The following is an 18,096-nucleotide window of genomic DNA, read 5'->3' on the forward strand; positions in this document are numbered from 1 at the left end:
AATCTTTGCCTTGACTGACGTAGAGAAATATCTGCTTATGGTATGTACATTATGTAATAGTACATTTTGAATTTCACGATTTCTGCGACTGAGTAAATCATTGGTGGCCCGCGACGCAGTAAACTAGCTCAGTTAACCCATGTTGGTCCCACTAGTAGAGTGCTTATCATAATACTTATGACCGTATTCCAACAACCTGAGTTATTCCGTCAGCTGGTTCCACTCACTGCATTTAGTAAAAGACTTACCAGTCTGCTTCAATTTCCGTCAGGATGCGTATTCTTGTCCCGCGAAGTCAGTAATAATAAAATTAGACAGTCGCACATAGCTCTTACTGAGTCTTCTTGGTTTCTTCCATCTCATGGAAGACTACCCATCCTGTGCGAAGTTTTCTCGTGAAAAGGACGGAATTCGGATGTACATGCAGTACCTGTCCACAAGGTCGTACGTTAGAAATACGCGCAATATGAGCGCAGCTCCAAGACTCACCATATCTCCGCGTACGGATCGATAAGTACCGTCTGCGATCCAGCGAGCTGCATTTCTCCAATAGCCACTCACGAGACACTTCCGAAGACGCTTTGCATCTCCTTCGCAGCTCTCGAGGGGAATCTTGAATCGTTGCATGAACTTCTTCAGCTGTGATCGAATGGAAACAGCGCGTGATAGTGCTCGGAAGGATAGTGAATGCGATCGACACCATCCTGAGGACTTGCCGTACCTCGTGAAGGCGTTGTACACTGCGTGAGAACGTAAGTTTTGGTTGCTTCTGGATAATAGAACGAAATTCTTGCCATTCAATAGTGTTAAGTGGTCCTGGTGAGGGGGATTAGTAATTGCTCAAGACTCGGAAACGAGTTTCCCTACCCCTTCCATCGCGGTAAACTTTCTCCTTTCAAGCTCAGCCAATGCACCAGCAGCACCGTCGGGAATTATGAAAACGCCCTGCACCGAAGTCATTGCAGCAATCGTTAACATCTCCTCTCCACAACGATGCTCTTGAGAGCTGAATAGCTGACAAATGTAAAATTAGCAAGAATCAAGAAGCATATGAAGCAGAAGGCCATTTACCATTCGTGCCACGTTAACCTCTATAGGGAACTCAGCAATCTTTTCTCCAACTGCAGTCAATGCTCCGTTATTATCTATCATCCCCGTCGTTACCAGACCTTCGAGTGCTCGAAGTACGCTCTCCGCCGGCGGGGCTGTCACCCAGTCAAACTTCATAAGATCGTTGATCCCCAGTGACTTCAGCTGCAGAATAGGACCAGTCATGTCGCTCCGGGTGATTTCAGGGGGTGTTGTGGCAGGTAAAAGCTTCATGGCATTCTCTGTATACAATCTATAGCATATGCCACTGGATGTTCTCCCTGCCCTTCCAGCTCGTTGGGTTGCGGATGCTAAGGAGATCGGAACGGTTACCAGCGATGCGAGATTTGTGGTGGGGTTATATGTTCGAATCTAAGAAATACCGACCGATAAGCTTTAAACACAGGATTATTAGCCTATTTGTACATGCCTTGACGAAGCCACCGTCTATTACAAATTTGATGCCGTCTATGGTAATACTCGCCTAAGGGAATAATCATTGCATTTAACTGGGACCAATCCAGAGACACCTTACCTCTGCAATATTTGTCGCTACAATCACTTTCCTCGTTCCACGTTCCGCAGGAGAGAAAATTGCCATTTGTTCGTCCGTCGAAAGTCCTGCATGGAGTGGTAGAGGAATTATGCTTGGAACACCCGAAGGACGACTATTGAAGGTGTCATTTGAGCGATGTCAAATATCCACATTAGTTGGGACTCACCTTGCTGCAAGTTCGCTGAGTTCTTCCAAGCATCGTTCGATATCCTCTCTGCCAGCTAGAAATATCAAGATGTCCCCAGTGCTTTGCTTCTGTAATTTGATGTTCATAATTAGGACACGGATTCAGGGACAAGGTAGAATGATGTACTTGGAGGTTTATACGCCATGCGACCTCAGCGGCTTTTTGTACATAGTCAGGTACGGGTTCCTGTAAGTAGGCAAGCTCGACTGGATACATCCTCCCTTCCAAGCTGATAATAGTTGCATCCTTGTCGGCCGTTTGGAAGTATTCAAGAAAACGAGCTGCATCCAGTGTCGCGGAAGAAACGATGAGACGTAAGGAAGGTCGTTTTCGGCGAATCCTAGACTTGCAAATTTGGTCAATCAATTTGAAGAAACCAAATAAACCACAACTGGTCACTTTTTGAGGATACCGATAATCAAGTCGGTGTAAACGCTGCGTTCATGAGCTTCATCGATCTGCACATATGTTATCATATTCCTTTACTAGTGGCGAATTCGCATACCATGATGACACTATAGCGGCTCAGAAGAGGATCGAGTTGTGTCTCCCGAAATAGGATCCCGTCTGTCATATAACGGATGCGCGTTCGTTCGCTGTCGCTCACGTCTTCAAATCGTATAGTGTAGCCGACCTACGTTCAGGTGTCAGCACCGCTCAGGCTTCCCAAGCACAAGCTCTTACTTCATCACCAAGAATCGAGCCCATCTCCGTCGCAACCCTCTGGGCTACATTTGTAGCAGCTACGCGTCTTGGCTGTGTACATGCTATCACACTTCCACCACTTGCCCATCCAGCCTCCTTTAAGTACTGGGGTATTTCTGTCGGACTCCATCAATTAGAATGGTTAAGCTGTAAATCAGAATTTAGGTGTGCTTTACGCGTCGTTTTCCCCGCACCAGTCTGCGCATGTACAATTACTACGCCATAGTTTTCAACACAGTAGAGTAGCTCTTCCCCTTTTGGTGCGATATTGTCAGTAAATGGTACAATAAAAAGTTTGAAATAATATTTGAATGCTGACTGTGTCTGAAGATTGGCAGTCTCTCTCGCTGAGCTTGTATCCCAATCGCCGAGGATGACGGCGCCGATGGAACGATAACATCCTCTAGTTCTGTAGCTCTGTCGACTGTGCTGCCTGGCGCTTGTGTTCCAGGCTTCCAGAACTGCATGACGAGTGTCCTGAATTGATTATTGAATCTGGAGCTGACGCGTGACGAAACGTGCCAATTTCTATCTCCCGTCACACGCGCTACGGTAATTTCTTGACTTGAAATCCTTCACCAGATTATATACTATACACGAGGCGTCCTTCAGCCATTTGCTACCCTCTGTCGTGTCTTTTCCGGAATCGTCTCATAGACCGATTCCGCCAGCTGCTTGCCCCGACGATGTCGGAGCCAGTCGCCCCTAATTCGACTAACGGTCCCGCCAAGAAGCCAGCTTTTGACCATGAGAAAGTTACCGTCGTCTTTGTTCTCGGTGGACCAGGTGCTGGGAAAGGAACGCAGTCCGAAAGGCTGGTCCAGCAGTTCGGCTTTTCTCACCTTTCAGGCATGCCTTATTCTTACACTTTAAATAAAATAATAACGAATGTTCACAACTCAACAATCTGCAGCTGGAGATCTGCTCCGAGCCGAGCAGCATCGTTCTGGATCCGAATTTGGTGAACTCATTCGAACACACATCCGAGAAGGAACTATAGTACCAATGGAAATAACTGTTAAGCTACTCGAGAATGCAATGAAGGCTGAGATCAAGAAGCGTGAGGAAGAAGGGGTTTGGTCGGGCGGAAAGGGACGGTTCCTTATTGACGGATTCCCTCGTAAAATGGATCAAGCATTGAAATTCGAGGAAGATGTATGTTTAACACCCCACGACTCTGTAGTATACACCCCATACTCATACTTGTCCACCAGGTGTGTCTTGCTTCACTCGTGCTGTTTTTCGAAACAACTGAGGAAGTAATGCTGCGTCGCCTTCTCGAACGTGGCAAGACGTCGGGTAGAGAAGACGATAACGTGGAAAGCATTACAAAACGCTTTAGTAAATTATATCTGTAGTTCTTCTTATCGCGAATCTAACGACTTTCATGCTGCGGCAGATACTTACAAGCAGCAAACGATGCCTGTCGTCGAATATTACGCGGCACAGGGCAAAGTCGCTCAGGTAAGATTACTTTATGGGCTTGGAGTTTGTACTAACATGCATTATAAAGGTGGACAGTACGAGATCAATAGAGGAAGTCTATAGAGATGCGGCCCAGTGGATAGAAAGCATCCTTAAGAAGGACGCATCCTGACATTTACCAGATTATACAGTTGTACAGCTTTTCTAGACGAATATACCGAAACGTAGGACTTTGGAATCTATCACTTGACATTCTGCTTCCCCTCCAGTCTCGATATCAAAGATAGCTCCATCCACGCACAGATGAGCGATCTCTGTTCCAGTCTAGATGTTCAACATAAGTGGTTGATGCTAGGAAGCTTAACAAGACGACTTACATTGATCCAGCGCCAACTTCCTGTGAATCTGATATATTCTACAAGGCTATGCAAACTTTTGCTTGCAGCTCCATCCAATAGTTGGCCATCCCTGGAATATTTCAGGCCAACATGCGCACCATCTCTGTACGCTGCATAAAGCGCCTGTTCCACCTTCTTCGCGAAACGAGTGTGGTCATCCTCTGAACTGGACTCTTTGGGTATCGTGGGATCCCTCTTTGGCCGAATAACTATGAGATCCATCGTTCTACCACCGGAAGGTATCTTGGAATGCAATGGCGAGATGACGAAGGAAGGTTCAAGGCGGTCCACATTTACTGTTGATAGAAAATATGCAAAAGGCCCAGACATCGTTGGTTCCGTTGCATTGTTGTCGTCGCCGACGAAAGGCACGAATTGATTTGAGTGACTATCGTACACCAGAACCTGACCGTTATCTGCAGGCCGGAATTTGACGGTGCCTTGGTACCAACGGGTGATGTTCTTCTGTGCCGCTAACTTGAATCGGCTGAGATCAGGAACCTGTTCTCGGAGACTTTCCGAGTCATGCAAGATCGACGCATGCAGTGCGGTAGACGTCACAACGGCTGCGAAGGATGAAGCTGTGATTTCATTCGCTGAAGAACGCACGGTCGCTTTTGTTATCGTGAGCGGTGAGATGTTTCGCCGACCATTAAGAAGAGACTTGACTGAATGCAGCTTATAGTCTATCGGAGTTATGCTTCCGCCTTGCAAACCTGCAAGAGCATGCGAGAAGAGTGAAGAGTAAAGGGCGTTGGCCGTCCCGGTTGGTACTAGTGCGACCGAAATCTGTAACTCGTGAACGAAACTAGCGTTGTGAACGGAGTTTATTATCTCATGTAATGTTCCGTCACCGCTGGCAAGAATAATGGAAATAGAGGAGTGTTCCTTATGTCCGTTAATGAAGTTAACGACTTCCAATCCTCCGTGACCCGGCGCAGTAGTGACGATTTGTCTATCGATATGAATACCTTTTCCCGAGAGAAGCGGAATGACGTGCTCATCAACAAAGTCAGGTCCCTGTTCATCACCGCATTTTGGATTGATAATTAGAATAAGGGAGTCAGACATGTCACTTTCAGAAGCGTGGACGGAAAGCTTGCGGCCGTTCGTTATCAAGGGCAGATATAATATTGATGTCGGTTCTGCGAGCCTAAATAGTAATTCTGTTTTTCGAACAAGTGATGAGGATGACTGATCCAGTCACGGGACCAGTTATTACCTTTCTTTTCTGAGTTTCTCGTCCAGTTCCATGATCTCATCCGCATATAGAGTCGCTTGGACACATCTTACTGGACCGATTTTCACTCTCAGAAAAGCCATGAGCAACAGTACTCCCTCTCCTCCCTCTTTCCTAGGCTTCCATCTGGCTCTCGTACAACTTGGTCAGATTGGAGCGGACAAAACCAAAAATCTGCAACATGCACGAGACATGGTCCTCAAGGCAGCAACTGGAGACAATGGAAAGCATCCCAAACCAGATTTGATAGTCCTTCCGGTTGGCTTTGCGACGGCTACTTGATGTTTGTGACAAGAGTTGCTTACACCTAGATACTTGTTTTAGGAATGTTTCAACTCGCCTTACGGCCATGTTCATTTCCCGAAATATGCAGAGACCATAGGGTTATCTTCTGGTCAACCTTATGATGCCGCGAACAGCAAAAGTGAAAGTGTACAAATGCTTTCGCAAGTAGCTAAAGATGCGGATGCATGGCTCATTGGAGGTGCAGCAGAAAAAGCTTAAAGCTATAGACTAATTAATGCCCAAGCTTGATAGGGACAATTCCCGAGCGCGACGCTTCTGATGCTGAGAAAGTCTACAATACCGCGACCGTGTACTCACCAAAGGGTAATCTGTCTGGCCTCTTTGGCCGTTCGCATTACTTACTGTACCACTCAGGTGACTTGGTCGCTATTCACAGAAAAGTTCACCTGTTCGATATTAACATCCCAGGAAAGATCACGTTCATGGTTGGTTACTGACGCAAGACCTGTTCGGTATACGGACAAGACTAAGTATTGTACAGGAAAGCCGAACTCTGACAGGGGGAGACTCGCTCAACTTTTTTGACACTGGTAAGCATAAGGAAACACGACATTTTTGTATGTCCTCATGATTCATGCAAGAATTTGCACGAATTGGTCTCGGAATATGCTATGACATTAGATTCCCCGAGATGGCTATGATTGCGGCAAGGAAAGGTGGGGCACCTAGTATAATTTGCTATTGTATACTTACAACTTCTGTCAAGGCGCGCATGCAATGATTTATCCGGGCGCTTTCAATTTAACGACGGGACCCATGCACTGGGAGCTACTTCAACGAGCAAGGTCATGACGTTTGGCTCGACTGAGTTTATTATGGCTGATGTCTTTAATAGGGCGGTGGATAACCAGATTTACGTAGCTATGTGCAGTCCAGCACGCGACATGTCAGCAGGATATCATGCGGTGAGGAAGACATTATTTATACTGAGATTCAGCTCATCTGTTCCTGCAGTGGGGTCACTCCATGATAGTTGATCCAATGTTAGTCGCTGTTCGTGCTTCTTCGAAAAGGTACTAATATGCATACGCTTCTTAGGGGTAAGGTCATAAGCCAGACGGAGGAGACCGAAGACATCGTGTACGCTTTCATAGGTAAATTACGATTGACTTCGTGCATTTACTGCAACTCTGATGTTTCGTTTCGTCATAGACCCAGAGGTCTTCCAAGAAGCTCGTGCGGGAATTCCCGTCACGACGCAGCGCCGCTTCGATGTGTACCCCGACGTCTCGGTGAACCGGTAACTCACATCCTCTGTGACGGCCTTTGCTTTCTTTTTCGTTACCTCCCGAAATTCTTGGGCAACTTTGCGCATACGCCTTCGGAGTCGGTTAAGAAGTGGCGGAAGTTGAAAGTACGAATTTCGATGACGTTTGTAATTTGAGCAAGCTATGATTTCCATTCTGTACTTTGAGAAAATAAGGATAGACAAAGCAATGCGGGTTTCTTTTCTCTTTTATTTCAGACAAAGTACTCGTCCAAAGGAAGGACGTCATTGAAGAGTGGCAGAGGGCGTCGATCACAACTACCAAAACGGGGCTATCCAAATGTGGACAGAACGTTCTGGCACCTTCTGCGTTGCACTGCAGCATCCCAAAAGGCGGGCGTCCAGCTCCCCACTCATTTGCATTTCCCCCTCCTTCTGTCCTCCTGCTCTCTTTCACTAAGTGGCCGAAGGTCTCCCAGCAATCATGGTTAGAGAATCGTATGATTGGTGCACTCCCTTACTTCGGTCGTTTTGCTTATCTCTTGTTAATTACATAGAAAATTTTACGATGTATTGGGTGTTTCGCCCGACGCTTCAGAAACTGACCTGAAGAAGGCGTACCGTAAACAGTGGGTAAACTATTCTGGGCTGGACTCGTCGTGGTATTGATCATGTGTCCAGAGCACTCAAGCACCATCCGGACAAGGGCGGCGACCCCGAGCTTTTCAAAGAGATCACGCATGCGTAAGAATGTCTTCTTTACGAATCGAGTCAATGCAAGTTAATAGTTTAACTAAACATTAGCTACGAAGTCCTTTCTGATCCTCAGAAACGTGATATTTATGACACTCGAGGTGAAGCAGGATTAAGTGAGCAGGGTGGACTCGATGGTATGGCACCAGAGGTATGAGACGTATAGCTAGTATTGTGTAATTGGCCGTATTCCTTATTTCCCTTTCCTCACACAGGATCTGTTCGGCCAACTGTTCGGTGGTGGAGGCCCGAGCTTCTTCAGTGGCGGGCAACGACAGTCTGGTCCTCGTAAAGGGAAAGATCTCGTTCACCGTGTCCACGTCACCCTTGAAGACCTATACAAGGGCAAGACCACCAAACTCGCACTCACCCGAAACGTCATTTGTTCCAAGTGTAATGGCCGTGGCGGCAAGGAGGGTGCTGTGCGGACGTGTAGCTCGTGTAACGGGCGTGGCGTTCGCCTGACCGTACGTCAGATGGGGCCGATGATCCAACAAATCCAACAGCCCTGCAATGATTGCAATGCAACTGGTGAAATCATTAATCACAAGGACAAGTGTAAAGTATGTAATGGCAAGAAGACCATACAGGAAAAGAAGATGTTAGAAGTGCATATAGACAAGGGTATGAAGGGAGGCCAGCACATCACTTTCGCTGGGGAGAGCGATCAGGCGCCTAATAGTATTCCTGGAGACGTCGTCATCGTCATTGAGGAGAAACCTCATGACCGATTTAAGCGTCAAGAAAATAACTTATGGACCGAGGTGGAGATCGACCTCCTTACTGCATTGGCAGGTGGCCAATTCGCCATTAAACACCTTGACGATCGAGTATTAGTTGTAACGATCGTGCCGGGCGAGATCATCAAAGAAGGCGAGTTCGATTGCTTTGTGGCGGTGTATTCCCGTTGCTCATAGGTGTCTGTTTAACTGCTATAGGTCAACTAAAGGTTATTACCGGAGAGGGAATGCCTTCACAACGACACCACGAGCCTGGTGACCTGTTCGTCAAGCTTCACGTTGTCTTCCCAAATACCCTCGATCCTCAAGCGTTCCCACTCCTCGAACGTGCTTTGCCACCCCGAAAGCCATTACCCAAGTTCGAAAAGCACCTGCACATCGAGGAGGCGGTTCTGAGCGACTTAGATGCACGTCAGCAACAGGAGCAGAGCCGAGGCGATCCCGATGCAATGGATGAGGACGAGGGTGAACCGCGTGTGCAATGCGCACAGCAGTAAACGAGTGGCTTCATAGATCTCTACTCTTTGCTCTGCATTTTTTTTCTCTTTCATTCGTAGTGTAGTCATTCTGTTCGTCGTAGCAACATGTTGTGTTATATATTTGCACATTCGCTTTATCCTAATAATGGACATGCGCGTAAAACTACAATAGTCAATCCTGCAATTCGACTTCCCGACCCGTCAGCCCTTCGCGAACCATGGGATGGAACGCCAAGTCTATCTCGCGGACTAAGTTTGCGGCGTCTGCCAAGCAAAGTCAATTTGCTAGTTAGGCATTTGTACAACTGAACGAACCTCCGCATTTGCCTTGAGTGCATCGTATTCTTGCCGCGCCATGAAATTTGCTTCCGCTGTGTTTTCTGTGCATGTGCTTTAATTTCGATGCACGTAAGAGGATAGCGATCGTTGAACGTAATTGCTCACCGAAGCCATCCCAACGGGTCTATGGGGACAGGTCAGACAATTAGATGATGATTTTAAGAATATGCGCAAACCTGAGGATTTAGTTTGAACGCTTCGTATGCAGCTCGGTTGAAAAAACTGGCCTCTGTTTCGTTTTCTGTTGCATTATCTAGCCTTCCTTGTCTAGCAAGCGTATTAGCTTGGCAGATACGCACCAAATCCAACTTCGGAAAGGGCCTTGGATCCATCTTCGAGAATCCATTCATCGTGGTCGAGATTTATGATCAAGTTGGTCGTCTGTTGATCATTTGTTCTGTAAGTGAGCAAGGAAACTACCCTCAATTGCTATACGATAAGAGGAATACCTTGGCACCGTGTGCCTTGGTGTAGAGTTTGATAGTGTCTTTGTGAAATGGCAGCAGTCAGTCCGAGATGGAGCATATAGAACGCGTAGAAGCAACACAGACCCAGCCCTTTCTTTTCATCGTCTGCGTTCTTTGGGTCCGCTAGAGTGCGATATGCCTTCCATCCTGGTAGAGTCTTGATAGCTGAGACCAAGTTGAGGAGGAGGAGCAGATGAGGGCGAGCGCCCAAAATTTTAATTTGAGCCAGTGCCGACCTTCACACGCCCTTGCTTTGAGGCCATCGACTGTGGTTGTCTCGAGGTTGACATCATGTAGAACAAGACTCTTTTCTGTGCGATACTCAAAAGATTTGATTATTCTGAGCGTGAGGGTAGCGGACGTCTTTGGCTTGGCGAGGTTTGTCAGAAGGTGTGAAATGTCGCCAGTGCTGGATTCCATTGCAATTTGGAAGCAGTGAAGATACGCGTATGGTGTCGAGAGAGAATTTGAGAAATCAAGAATTGTAAGCGTGAGATCCGCTTGATACACCCTTCACGAGATGGCCTCCAGAAATGGAAGTGCGTATCCGAACTATTTCCGCTACCTTTGGGGATTGCCCTACACACATGCGCACTACCAATGTCCGGCCGTAGTGGGTCTATACCGGCTCAATTAGCTTAAATACCCTGCGTTTCTCGTATGTCCGAGTTCGTGCTTTTCTGTTCTCCCTTACAATGCCTCGTTCATTCCTGCAAGCAGATGTCTCCCAGCTCGTTAAGAGACTCACTCTCGACGAAAAGATTAGCCTCCTCAGCGCACCAGACTGGTGGAACACGTCCGCAGTCAAACGACTCGGCATCCCAGCCGTGCGCATGAGTGATGGTCCCAACGTATGTCAGCACTGCAGCTGTCTTGCTTGTCTATCCTTACATTGTTCAGGGTGTTCGAGGCTCCTCACACTTTATCTCTACTCCTGCACAATGCTTGCCGGTAAGCTGCACTGAGCAAGGGGTACATGCCACAAAGTGACCTCGTGTTCAAAAGTGCGGGACGGCTTTCGGGGCGACATTTGATCCTGAACTTGTTTTTAAAGTCGGCGAATTCCTGTCGGCAGAGGCTAAAATAAAGTCCTCGGTGATTCTGCTCGCACCAACTTGTAACATACAGCGTAACCCGCTCGGTGGGCGAGCCTTTGAGTCATTCTCCGAAGATCCGACGCTATCTGGTAAGCAGTCCATGAGCTGGAACTATCATTTGGAAACTTACTCAACCATCATCTCCAGGTTTACTGGCGGCTGCGTACGTCAACGGCTTGCAATCCCAGGGCGTTTCAGCGGCTATAAAGCACTTTGTTGCAAATGACCAAGAAGTTGAACGGACAGCTGTGGACTCCGTCGTCTCCGAAAGAGCTCTCAGGGAAATTTATCTTTATCCGTATGCGTGGAATTGGCTGTCTTGTGCCATTTTATATATAATCCTCACCTTAGGTTCATGCTCGCTCAGAAACAGGCAAAACCATGGGCCTTTATGACGTCGTTAGTTGCTGCGGCTTCTGCGCTGTGGGGACATGAACACTAATATAATTTCTTGCAGATACGGCCGTATAGATGGTGTTCACTGTTCGGAGAACAAGCGACTTCTTAAGGATATACTGCGTACAGAATGGGGGTTTGATGGCTTAGTCGTCAGCGACTGGTAGGTTGATTGTTCCTCTTCCAAAGGGAACGAAGAATTTAACTGTCTCATAGGTACGGGACATACAGTGTGGACCTCGCAATCAATGCCGGTCTTGATTTAGAAATGCCTGGCCCATCGCGGTGGCGTACTCTTACCCTTGTGACACATATGGTATCTTCGCAGAAAGTCTCAATGAAGGACATTGATGCCAGAGTCAAGACAGTCCTTTCGCTTGTTCAGAAAGTCGCTAAGAAGAACCCCGATATCGTATATGGCGACGGCAGTGAGAAGACGCGTGACTCTCCGGAAGCCCGAAAGTTCTGCAGGGATCTTGCTTCAGAATCCATTGTCCTGCTGAAGAACCATGAGGGGGTTCTTCCCGCTCGTGTGGGAACGGTCAAAACTATTGCTGTTATCGGGTCGCATGCGAAGGCCTCTGTCGTTTCTGGCGGTGGTTCAGCTGCGCTCAAACCAGCGTATGTCGTGACACCTTTGGACGGGATTTTGAACAATGCAGCGTCCGACTTCGAGATTAAGTACGCCGTAGGGTGCTACGGTACGCTCATTCATTCTGTTACATCGGCAAACCTATTGACTCTTAACGCAAGCCCATAAATACCTTCCGACTGTCGAATCTCTGCTAAAGACCCACGACGGAAAGCCAGGATGGCTATGTACATTTTACCAAACGGATGAGGAGGGGTCCCTTACGAACGCGGTCGCTGATTATGTCTTGAATGACACTCGCGTAAAGGTGAACGACTTCCTGCCAGAGGGAATGGGTGACGAGTGGGGGATGAAGCTTAAAGGTATTCTGACTGTTGAGGAAGATATGCTATTTGAATTTGGCCTTGCTGTAGCTGGTAGTTCTTTCGACATACCTTCTAGGTATTGCGAACTCGCTGACCGACAAAAATAGGTCGTGCAAAGATGTATGTTGACGGGAAGTTACTCATCGACAACTGGGACAAGCAGAAGCCAGGAGAGTTCTTCTATGGGTGAGCTTACTATTTCCGGTTCTATGAGCTTCTCTCATTACTCTATAAATAGACAAGGCTCGATCGAAGAGAAGGCATCAGTACCCCTATGTGCGGGCAAGCCAGTCGATATCGAGGTTGTCTATATTAACTCCTCACCGCCACTTGAAGAAGGCGAAGAAAGAGACTTATCACAGCCAGCTCTCATGCGTGGATTAGTGAGTGCTTTCCGCAAGATATTCATGCCGCGCAGTTGTTTACTCGTGATCTAACAGCGTCTAGGCGGAGCAGAGAAAATAGACGAAGACAGTGCTATCAAGGAGGCTATTGATCTTGCTGCAAGCTGCGACCTGGCTGTCGTAGTTTGCGGCCTTACACCAGAGTGGGAGGCCGAAGGCTTCGACCGTCCGACCTTGGATTTACCCAGGCGACAGAATGAACTTATTTCGTCGATTAGTAAAGCGAATTCCAAGACGGTAGTTGTTGTTCAGGCTGTGCGTGTTGAAATAGCTACTTGGCCCATTACTCTGAATCTGTATTTCCAGGGCTCCGCTGTTAATATGCAGCCATGGGTTAATAACGTCGCTGCGATATTGTACTCATGGTATTTGGGAAATGAGTCAGGGAATGCTATCGCAAATATCTGTTGAGTGTTTCGACAAATGCTCATCGGAAGTGCTCCGCGTAACCATCTTCTATTGTCAGTGTTTGGAAAGGTCAACCCCTGTGCTAAATTGCCCCTTACTTTACCCGTCCGCATAGAGGACGTGCCCTCTTACCTGTGTTCTGGTGAGCAGTTAACTTCTGCGACTGGAAAACCGTCACCGAGCAGAGCAAATTTCAGGCAGCGAGAACGGAAAGGTCTTCTACAGGGAAGACATATTTGTTGGGTATAAACACTATCAATCTAGGAAGATTAAACCGCTTTTCGCCTTTGGGTAAAGTGTTTCATATCACTTGAATGTTGCTGGACTGATCTTGTATCGTTCAGCCATGGGCTGTCGTATACTTCATTTACGCTATCAGAGCTCAAGATTAATGTATCTCCATCCGGGACCGACTTCGCGGCGGATATTTTAATCAAGGTGACGAACACTGGCAGCGTGTCTGGCTCCGAGGTTGTCCAGGTTTACGTTACCCTCCCGCCAAATGGAACGGCAACTCCAGAGCGTCAGCTGAGGGGTTTCACGAAAGTGCGCGACTTGTCGCCGGGTTCAAACCAGATCGCCAAAGTTCACTTGGACAAGTACGCTGTGTCATTTTGGGATACCCCGATAAATAAGTGGCGTGTTGTTGGGTCCAAGTAAGCTGTGCTACCATCGGTACCATGTTCTTTGCTGATTTTCGGGGATTTTAGGTATGTTGTCCATGTCGGGAATAGTAGTGACAATTTAACTCTAGAGGGATCGTTCAAGATTACAAGTGGATTTACATGGAGCGGTTTGTGAACGCGTGTGTATCAAATAGAGGCCCTGTATAAATAGAGATCCTGAATAAATCTTCAAAGAGCCTTCTGTCTTCTTATACAGTCATGAAGTATAGCAATTGTATAATGCAGTATTCCGCCATTGTGCAGAGTGAATACATGAATTTGTCTGTTAACTTGGAACAAGCAATAGTTTACACCCGTCTTCAAACTCTTCTGATAGAGGTTTGTCGAAAGTCGAGACCAATATGGGTGGCTCGTCACTTTCGTCAAGCTCTTTATACAGCGTCCATGTCTATGTTTATTATAAGCATTGAGGAGAGGGTATTGAGAAGATTCCGTATTACAGACCTTAACTGGTGATGCTTGAAGCCGTTGCTGAAGAAGGTCAAAGGCCCTTCCTGTTGATACGGACTGCAAGCATTGAGAATAGCAAACAAACATAGGGAACGACTAACCTTTCGGAACCAAAAGCATTTGTACGCTTCCGTGGTATTTATCTTCGCTTGTACATGATGCCGTTCAGTTGGTGGGACTTGACCTGACTTGGGGTCACCCGGAACGGCAGTTTGCCGCATTTTCATTAGTTGTACGGTCTTTGATGCCTGGGATTTTTGTCGCTTTTTGGTATATGGACCGGTAGGAGGTTGTGAGCTTTGTTCGCTCTTTCCGGCGTTGAGCATTGGGAAGTTCTTGGCTAGAAGGGCTCTTGCGGCTTCGTTCTTTACGGGCTCGGTTGGTACTGGTCCTTTGCATGCGTGACTTTCAGGGAAGCGATGGCTTGGTATAAAATCAGCGCTTACGCATCTAGAGATGATGAAAGGGAATATAGTTACATTGAGCAAAACGCCAAAGAACAGCGAGAGCATAGCGCTGGTGTTCGGCAACTTTCACCAACGTCTTCGGAGACGTAGGATTCTAAGCATGGTTTCGTACACCCTTCGAAAGAACATGGGGATACGGGTGATCGTTCAGCAGAAGCAGTTTCATTATTGTCTAGCGTTTCGTCCGATTGACATTCATGCGCATCTTGAAAGTAATGGTCGGAACAGTAGAGCTTGTTACATGTAGGACACTTTATAGGCAGGAAGTCGTGGTTGTGACATTCTGTATGGCTGCAGCCAGATCCTATCGTGGGCGGGTCCATCTTGACTATTTCAGTATAAGATAGCTAAGCTCTAGTAGTGGCGAGTAGATGAGAAGAGAGTTGAAATCCACGTGCACTGCGACGCGTCAAATGAACTCTACCGAATCTACGCGTCCTCACGCACGCACGAGACACATGCATGTCTATAATGAACGGGGTACTTCAATCCCGTCCGGAACCAAGTAAACTCACTACTCTACCTGATATACTCGCGTCTCTTGCTTCGCTAGAAGAAGAGGAGAACCAACTTTCTGAATCTCTCACTGCCATCCTATCTGATGACGAACCTGTACGGACTTCTCTTGACAACCTGCAATCTCTCGCTCCTCGTCTAGACGAGATTACTGTTGATGCGAGGTTGTTGGTGAATAATGTGACTGCTACTTCACGGACTGCGGAACGCGTTGGTGGCCGGGTGAGACTTCTGGATGAAGAGATGAAGCGTGTTAAGGAGGCTGGAGAACGAGTTGCTCAGGTTATGGAACTCAAGGTCTCATTGACTCTTTTGCTTTTTTTTAACTGATCGGCGAACTAATTGCGTGCTTTTTATTGTACTGCAGAATTCATTGGCAGATCTACAGTTTGCAATTGACTCTCAGGATTGGGAAGCAGCTACGAGGCACTGTGCTCGAGCAATGGCATTACCTTTAGAAGTGATCGCCGGACCTTTTGCAGAGTCTGCTGTGGTCAGTGCTTCAGGCTCTCATGATTTTTGTTTCTAAATGTCCACGTATTTGGCAGTAGCCGACAGCGGACTTGCCGCTTCCACCAGCTCAGACGCTCCAAGCATTTAGGGAACAGCTACGTGATATTTTCTTGCACCAGTTTGTGCAAGCCTCAAATGCTCGAGATTCTGCCACTACGACACGATTTTTCAAGCTGTTGCCTCCGATAGGCTGGGAGAAGGAAGGTTTAGAAGCTTATGCTGCTTTCGTCTTGACACTCGTCCAGTCAAAGTCCCCAGCATCGGCTAAATGTAAGATGATATATTTATATCTGCTAGATCAGTTCTGATGAGGAATTGTAGCGTCGTCACCTCTGTACTATGTGACCGCCCTTACAGCACTTTTCGAGAGTGTGTGCAGTATTCTCGACCAACATCAGCCTGTCGTAGAGAAATACTACGGCAAGGGGAAAATGCAGACTGTCGTCAAGCATCTCATTAAAGAATGTGACAGCGTTGTAAAACGACTCTTGGACAGCTGGGAAGAAGAAAGAAGTCTTGGAAGACTAGTGAGCCTTGCCACTCAGGTTAGGACAATGCATATGCTTACAGGAAATTAGACCACAGAGGTTACTGTTACCAGCTTCTCGTCTGTAATGAGTACGACCGGGCGAAAGCAAGCCCCAAACGTCAGTGCAATCGAGGAACAAAGCGTTGATCCCCGAGATGTTGATAAAGTGCTCAATGAAATAACCGCAATGGTGATGAGATATACAGCGTTTCGGCGATTTTTATATACCTATCTCACAGTTGGTACAGCCCCTAGCCATCATCCGAACAACAGCTGATCTGCAAACTATTAGGGCAGTTCATCGGATTCCTCAGAGGATGCTGAACCCTCCAACACCACAAATGACGAATCTCCTGAAGGGATGGACAGTTTTGAAGTTATCGAGACCTCTGGCTGTAAAGCAATGTTTGATAACGTCATATCGAATTACTATGTCCCATTGGAAGTTTGGTACCTTCGTTCGACAATACATCAGGTAACACTTCTCTAGATATTCTAATATTCCCTTCATTCTCACACGAGTACAGGCCCATAAGACGTCAATAGTTGACAGTTCTCAGGTGCCACCTGTAACAACTGTACCGGATTTGGTCTTCTACATCTTGAAGTCGATTCTTATTCGACTTCTGAGTACCGGATCTATCGGAGCTGTCAAGGGAACAACAGGACGAATTCGTGAAGCCATGGAAAATGATTATGCAGGTATAATCAAACGCAAGTTAGATGATGTTTACAAGAACCCTGCAATGAGCTCTGCGGCGAGCCGAGCGGAAAGACTGGAGAAGGATAATAGGCAGGGTTTCATCGTATGCGTTATATCATTCGTCATTCTCTTGATTTTTTTTAACAATGAGGTCTAATGAATAGGTCCTGTTGAACGATCTCGATGTATCTTCAACTCACATTGACCGACTGGTTAGAGAACTGTTGTCTTCGCAAGCTTTATCCCAGAACTTCCTCCAGAGTGAAAGGGATCTAGTCGATGCCGATCTGAACAGTCTTCTCAATTTAATCACTAGATTCCGCTCTACGATGAAGGTAAGAGCGTCGTACATGCTCTGTATATACAATGAGTAACTTGAGAAGAGCGGGATTGACCAATTGTTCAATCAATTGATTCGCCCGAGGTTACGGACATTCATTACGGATTTGTATAGAGATGTCTCATACGTACTTGACGAGGATGGCTTCTCCGCTTCGGAATATGCAGACACGGTTCGTAAACGATTTATTAAAGCATGGGAGGGTATTATGGATGGATTCAAGGTTGATTTACTATTGTATCATCCGTTTGCAATAGCTAATGACATTACGTGGACAGGAATCTTTCACTGAATCGAATTATCGCATTTTCATTGGGCAAGTCATTGACGTATTAATTCGCCCTTGGGAGAAATATGTCATGACTCTGAAGTACACGGAGGTGCGTGGTGGCATATGCTATAGGATCAAATGTCTGAGCAGTAACAGCTCGGTGCGATCCGCTTCGATCAAGACATCCGTGCTATCTCGACGTACCTGTCGTCACAAGTGGCTCTTGGAGACGTACGCGAGAAACTCCAACGACTGCAGCAGATATCTACGCTGCTGAATATCGATAAGGTGAGGGCTGGTTCTTTCCATCATTCAAACTTGTCTTATCAGTCACATTTAATCTTTGCAGGATGAAGACGTCGATGACTTCTTCAGCAGTAGTGGGATCGCTTGGAAGCTGTCGATGGCGGAGGCGAGAGCCATAGCAGCACTAAAAGTCTAAGGTATTGGACGCACATAGGATAGCGA

At 46.9% G+C, this 18,096-nt stretch overlaps 9 protein-coding genes across 9 annotated transcripts; 5 read left to right on the forward strand and 4 right to left on the reverse strand.

Annotated features, from left to right (window-relative positions):
• Positions 1 to 33: 33 nt before the first annotated feature.
• Positions 34 to 2,791, reverse strand: FOMMEDRAFT_118831 (P-loop containing nucleoside triphosphate hydrolase protein). Its single transcript, XM_007263739.1, has 14 exons — positions 2,714 to 2,791; positions 2,517 to 2,653; positions 2,338 to 2,466; positions 2,232 to 2,290; positions 1,959 to 2,177; positions 1,812 to 1,900; positions 1,625 to 1,736; positions 1,526 to 1,573; positions 1,072 to 1,461; positions 868 to 1,014; positions 490 to 816; positions 336 to 430; positions 249 to 281; positions 34 to 196 (listed from the first exon to the last, which is right to left on the reverse strand). The coding sequence occupies exons 5-14, from the start codon at positions 2,046 to 2,048 to the stop codon at positions 133 to 135; spliced, it is 1,395 nt and encodes a 464-aa protein (XP_007263801.1). The 5' UTR covers positions 2,049 to 2,177; positions 2,232 to 2,290; positions 2,338 to 2,466; positions 2,517 to 2,653; positions 2,714 to 2,791; the 3' UTR covers positions 34 to 132.
• A 347-nt stretch (positions 2,792 to 3,138) lies between these two features.
• On the forward strand, positions 3,139 to 4,203 carry FOMMEDRAFT_139031 (UMP-CMP kinase). Its single transcript, XM_007263740.1, has 5 exons — positions 3,139 to 3,386; positions 3,451 to 3,692; positions 3,752 to 3,878; positions 3,937 to 4,001; positions 4,051 to 4,203. The coding sequence occupies exons 1-5, from the start codon at positions 3,224 to 3,226 to the stop codon at positions 4,132 to 4,134; spliced, it is 681 nt and encodes a 226-aa protein (XP_007263802.1). The 5' UTR covers positions 3,139 to 3,223; the 3' UTR covers positions 4,135 to 4,203.
• FOMMEDRAFT_152990 (uncharacterized protein) lies at positions 4,167 to 5,431 on the reverse strand (the record flags this gene model as incomplete). The annotated part of the gene is made up of 2 exons (XM_007263741.1): positions 4,167 to 4,286; positions 4,340 to 5,431. The coding sequence occupies 2 exons, from the start codon at positions 5,429 to 5,431 to the stop codon at positions 4,167 to 4,169; spliced, it is 1,212 nt and encodes a 403-aa protein (XP_007263803.1).
• A 226-nt stretch (positions 5,432 to 5,657) lies between these two features.
• Positions 5,658 to 7,344, forward strand: FOMMEDRAFT_118836 (carbon-nitrogen hydrolase). The gene is made up of 11 exons (XM_007263742.1): positions 5,658 to 5,858; positions 5,925 to 6,084; positions 6,138 to 6,209; positions 6,261 to 6,331; positions 6,388 to 6,436; positions 6,488 to 6,562; positions 6,613 to 6,691; positions 6,742 to 6,811; positions 6,861 to 6,889; positions 6,945 to 7,000; positions 7,059 to 7,344. The coding sequence occupies exons 1-11, from the start codon at positions 5,682 to 5,684 to the stop codon at positions 7,148 to 7,150; spliced, it is 930 nt and encodes a 309-aa protein (XP_007263804.1). The 5' UTR covers positions 5,658 to 5,681; the 3' UTR covers positions 7,151 to 7,344.
• Positions 7,345 to 7,416: 72 nt separating this feature from the next.
• FOMMEDRAFT_139033 (uncharacterized protein) lies at positions 7,417 to 9,244 on the forward strand. The gene is made up of 6 exons (XM_007263743.1): positions 7,417 to 7,611; positions 7,671 to 7,742; positions 7,795 to 7,857; positions 7,918 to 8,017; positions 8,082 to 8,739; positions 8,805 to 9,244. The coding sequence occupies exons 1-6, from the start codon at positions 7,598 to 7,600 to the stop codon at positions 9,101 to 9,103; spliced, it is 1,206 nt and encodes a 401-aa protein (XP_007263805.1). The 5' UTR covers positions 7,417 to 7,597; the 3' UTR covers positions 9,104 to 9,244.
• A 338-nt stretch (positions 9,245 to 9,582) lies between these two features.
• On the reverse strand, positions 9,583 to 10,311 carry FOMMEDRAFT_77775 (cytoplasmic protein; the record flags this gene model as incomplete). Its single annotated transcript, XM_007263744.1, has 5 exons — positions 9,583 to 9,665; positions 9,724 to 9,805; positions 9,874 to 9,911; positions 9,976 to 10,056; positions 10,128 to 10,311. 5 exons carry the CDS (start codon positions 10,309 to 10,311, stop codon positions 9,583 to 9,585), a joined length of 468 nt encoding a protein of 155 aa, XP_007263806.1.
• Positions 10,312 to 10,586: 275 nt separating this feature from the next.
• Positions 10,587 to 13,954, forward strand: FOMMEDRAFT_132120 (uncharacterized protein; the record flags this gene model as incomplete). Its single annotated transcript, XM_007263745.1, has 16 exons — positions 10,587 to 10,742; positions 10,792 to 10,842; positions 10,897 to 11,077; positions 11,136 to 11,286; positions 11,340 to 11,387; positions 11,446 to 11,547; positions 11,601 to 12,085; positions 12,138 to 12,392; positions 12,449 to 12,527; positions 12,580 to 12,724; positions 12,782 to 13,000; positions 13,052 to 13,151; positions 13,212 to 13,295; positions 13,351 to 13,444; positions 13,498 to 13,809; positions 13,864 to 13,954. 16 exons carry the CDS (start codon positions 10,587 to 10,589, stop codon positions 13,952 to 13,954), a joined length of 2,553 nt encoding a protein of 850 aa, XP_007263807.1.
• A 150-nt stretch (positions 13,955 to 14,104) lies between these two features.
• On the reverse strand, positions 14,105 to 15,079 carry FOMMEDRAFT_152995 (uncharacterized protein; the record flags this gene model as incomplete). The annotated part of the gene is made up of 4 exons (XM_007263746.1): positions 14,105 to 14,227; positions 14,284 to 14,346; positions 14,391 to 14,712; positions 14,769 to 15,079. 4 exons carry the CDS (start codon positions 15,077 to 15,079, stop codon positions 14,105 to 14,107), a joined length of 819 nt encoding a protein of 272 aa, XP_007263808.1.
• Positions 15,080 to 15,227: 148 nt separating this feature from the next.
• Positions 15,228 to 18,070, forward strand: FOMMEDRAFT_103809 (COG4-domain-containing protein; the record flags this gene model as incomplete). The annotated part of the gene is made up of 12 exons (XM_007263747.1): positions 15,228 to 15,569; positions 15,640 to 15,765; positions 15,824 to 16,055; positions 16,107 to 16,312; positions 16,373 to 16,556; positions 16,629 to 16,789; positions 16,842 to 17,120; positions 17,182 to 17,352; positions 17,401 to 17,580; positions 17,636 to 17,737; positions 17,785 to 17,916; positions 17,978 to 18,070. The coding sequence occupies 12 exons, from the start codon at positions 15,228 to 15,230 to the stop codon at positions 18,068 to 18,070; spliced, it is 2,208 nt and encodes a 735-aa protein (XP_007263809.1).
• Between the last annotated feature and the right edge of the window lie 26 nt (positions 18,071 to 18,096).

The sequence above is a fragment of the Fomitiporia mediterranea genome, assembly GCF_000271605.1.
Source record: "Fomitiporia mediterranea MF3/22 unplaced genomic scaffold FOMMEscaffold_3, whole genome shotgun sequence".
Lineage (NCBI taxonomy): Eukaryota > Fungi > Basidiomycota > Agaricomycetes > Hymenochaetales > Hymenochaetaceae > Fomitiporia > Fomitiporia mediterranea.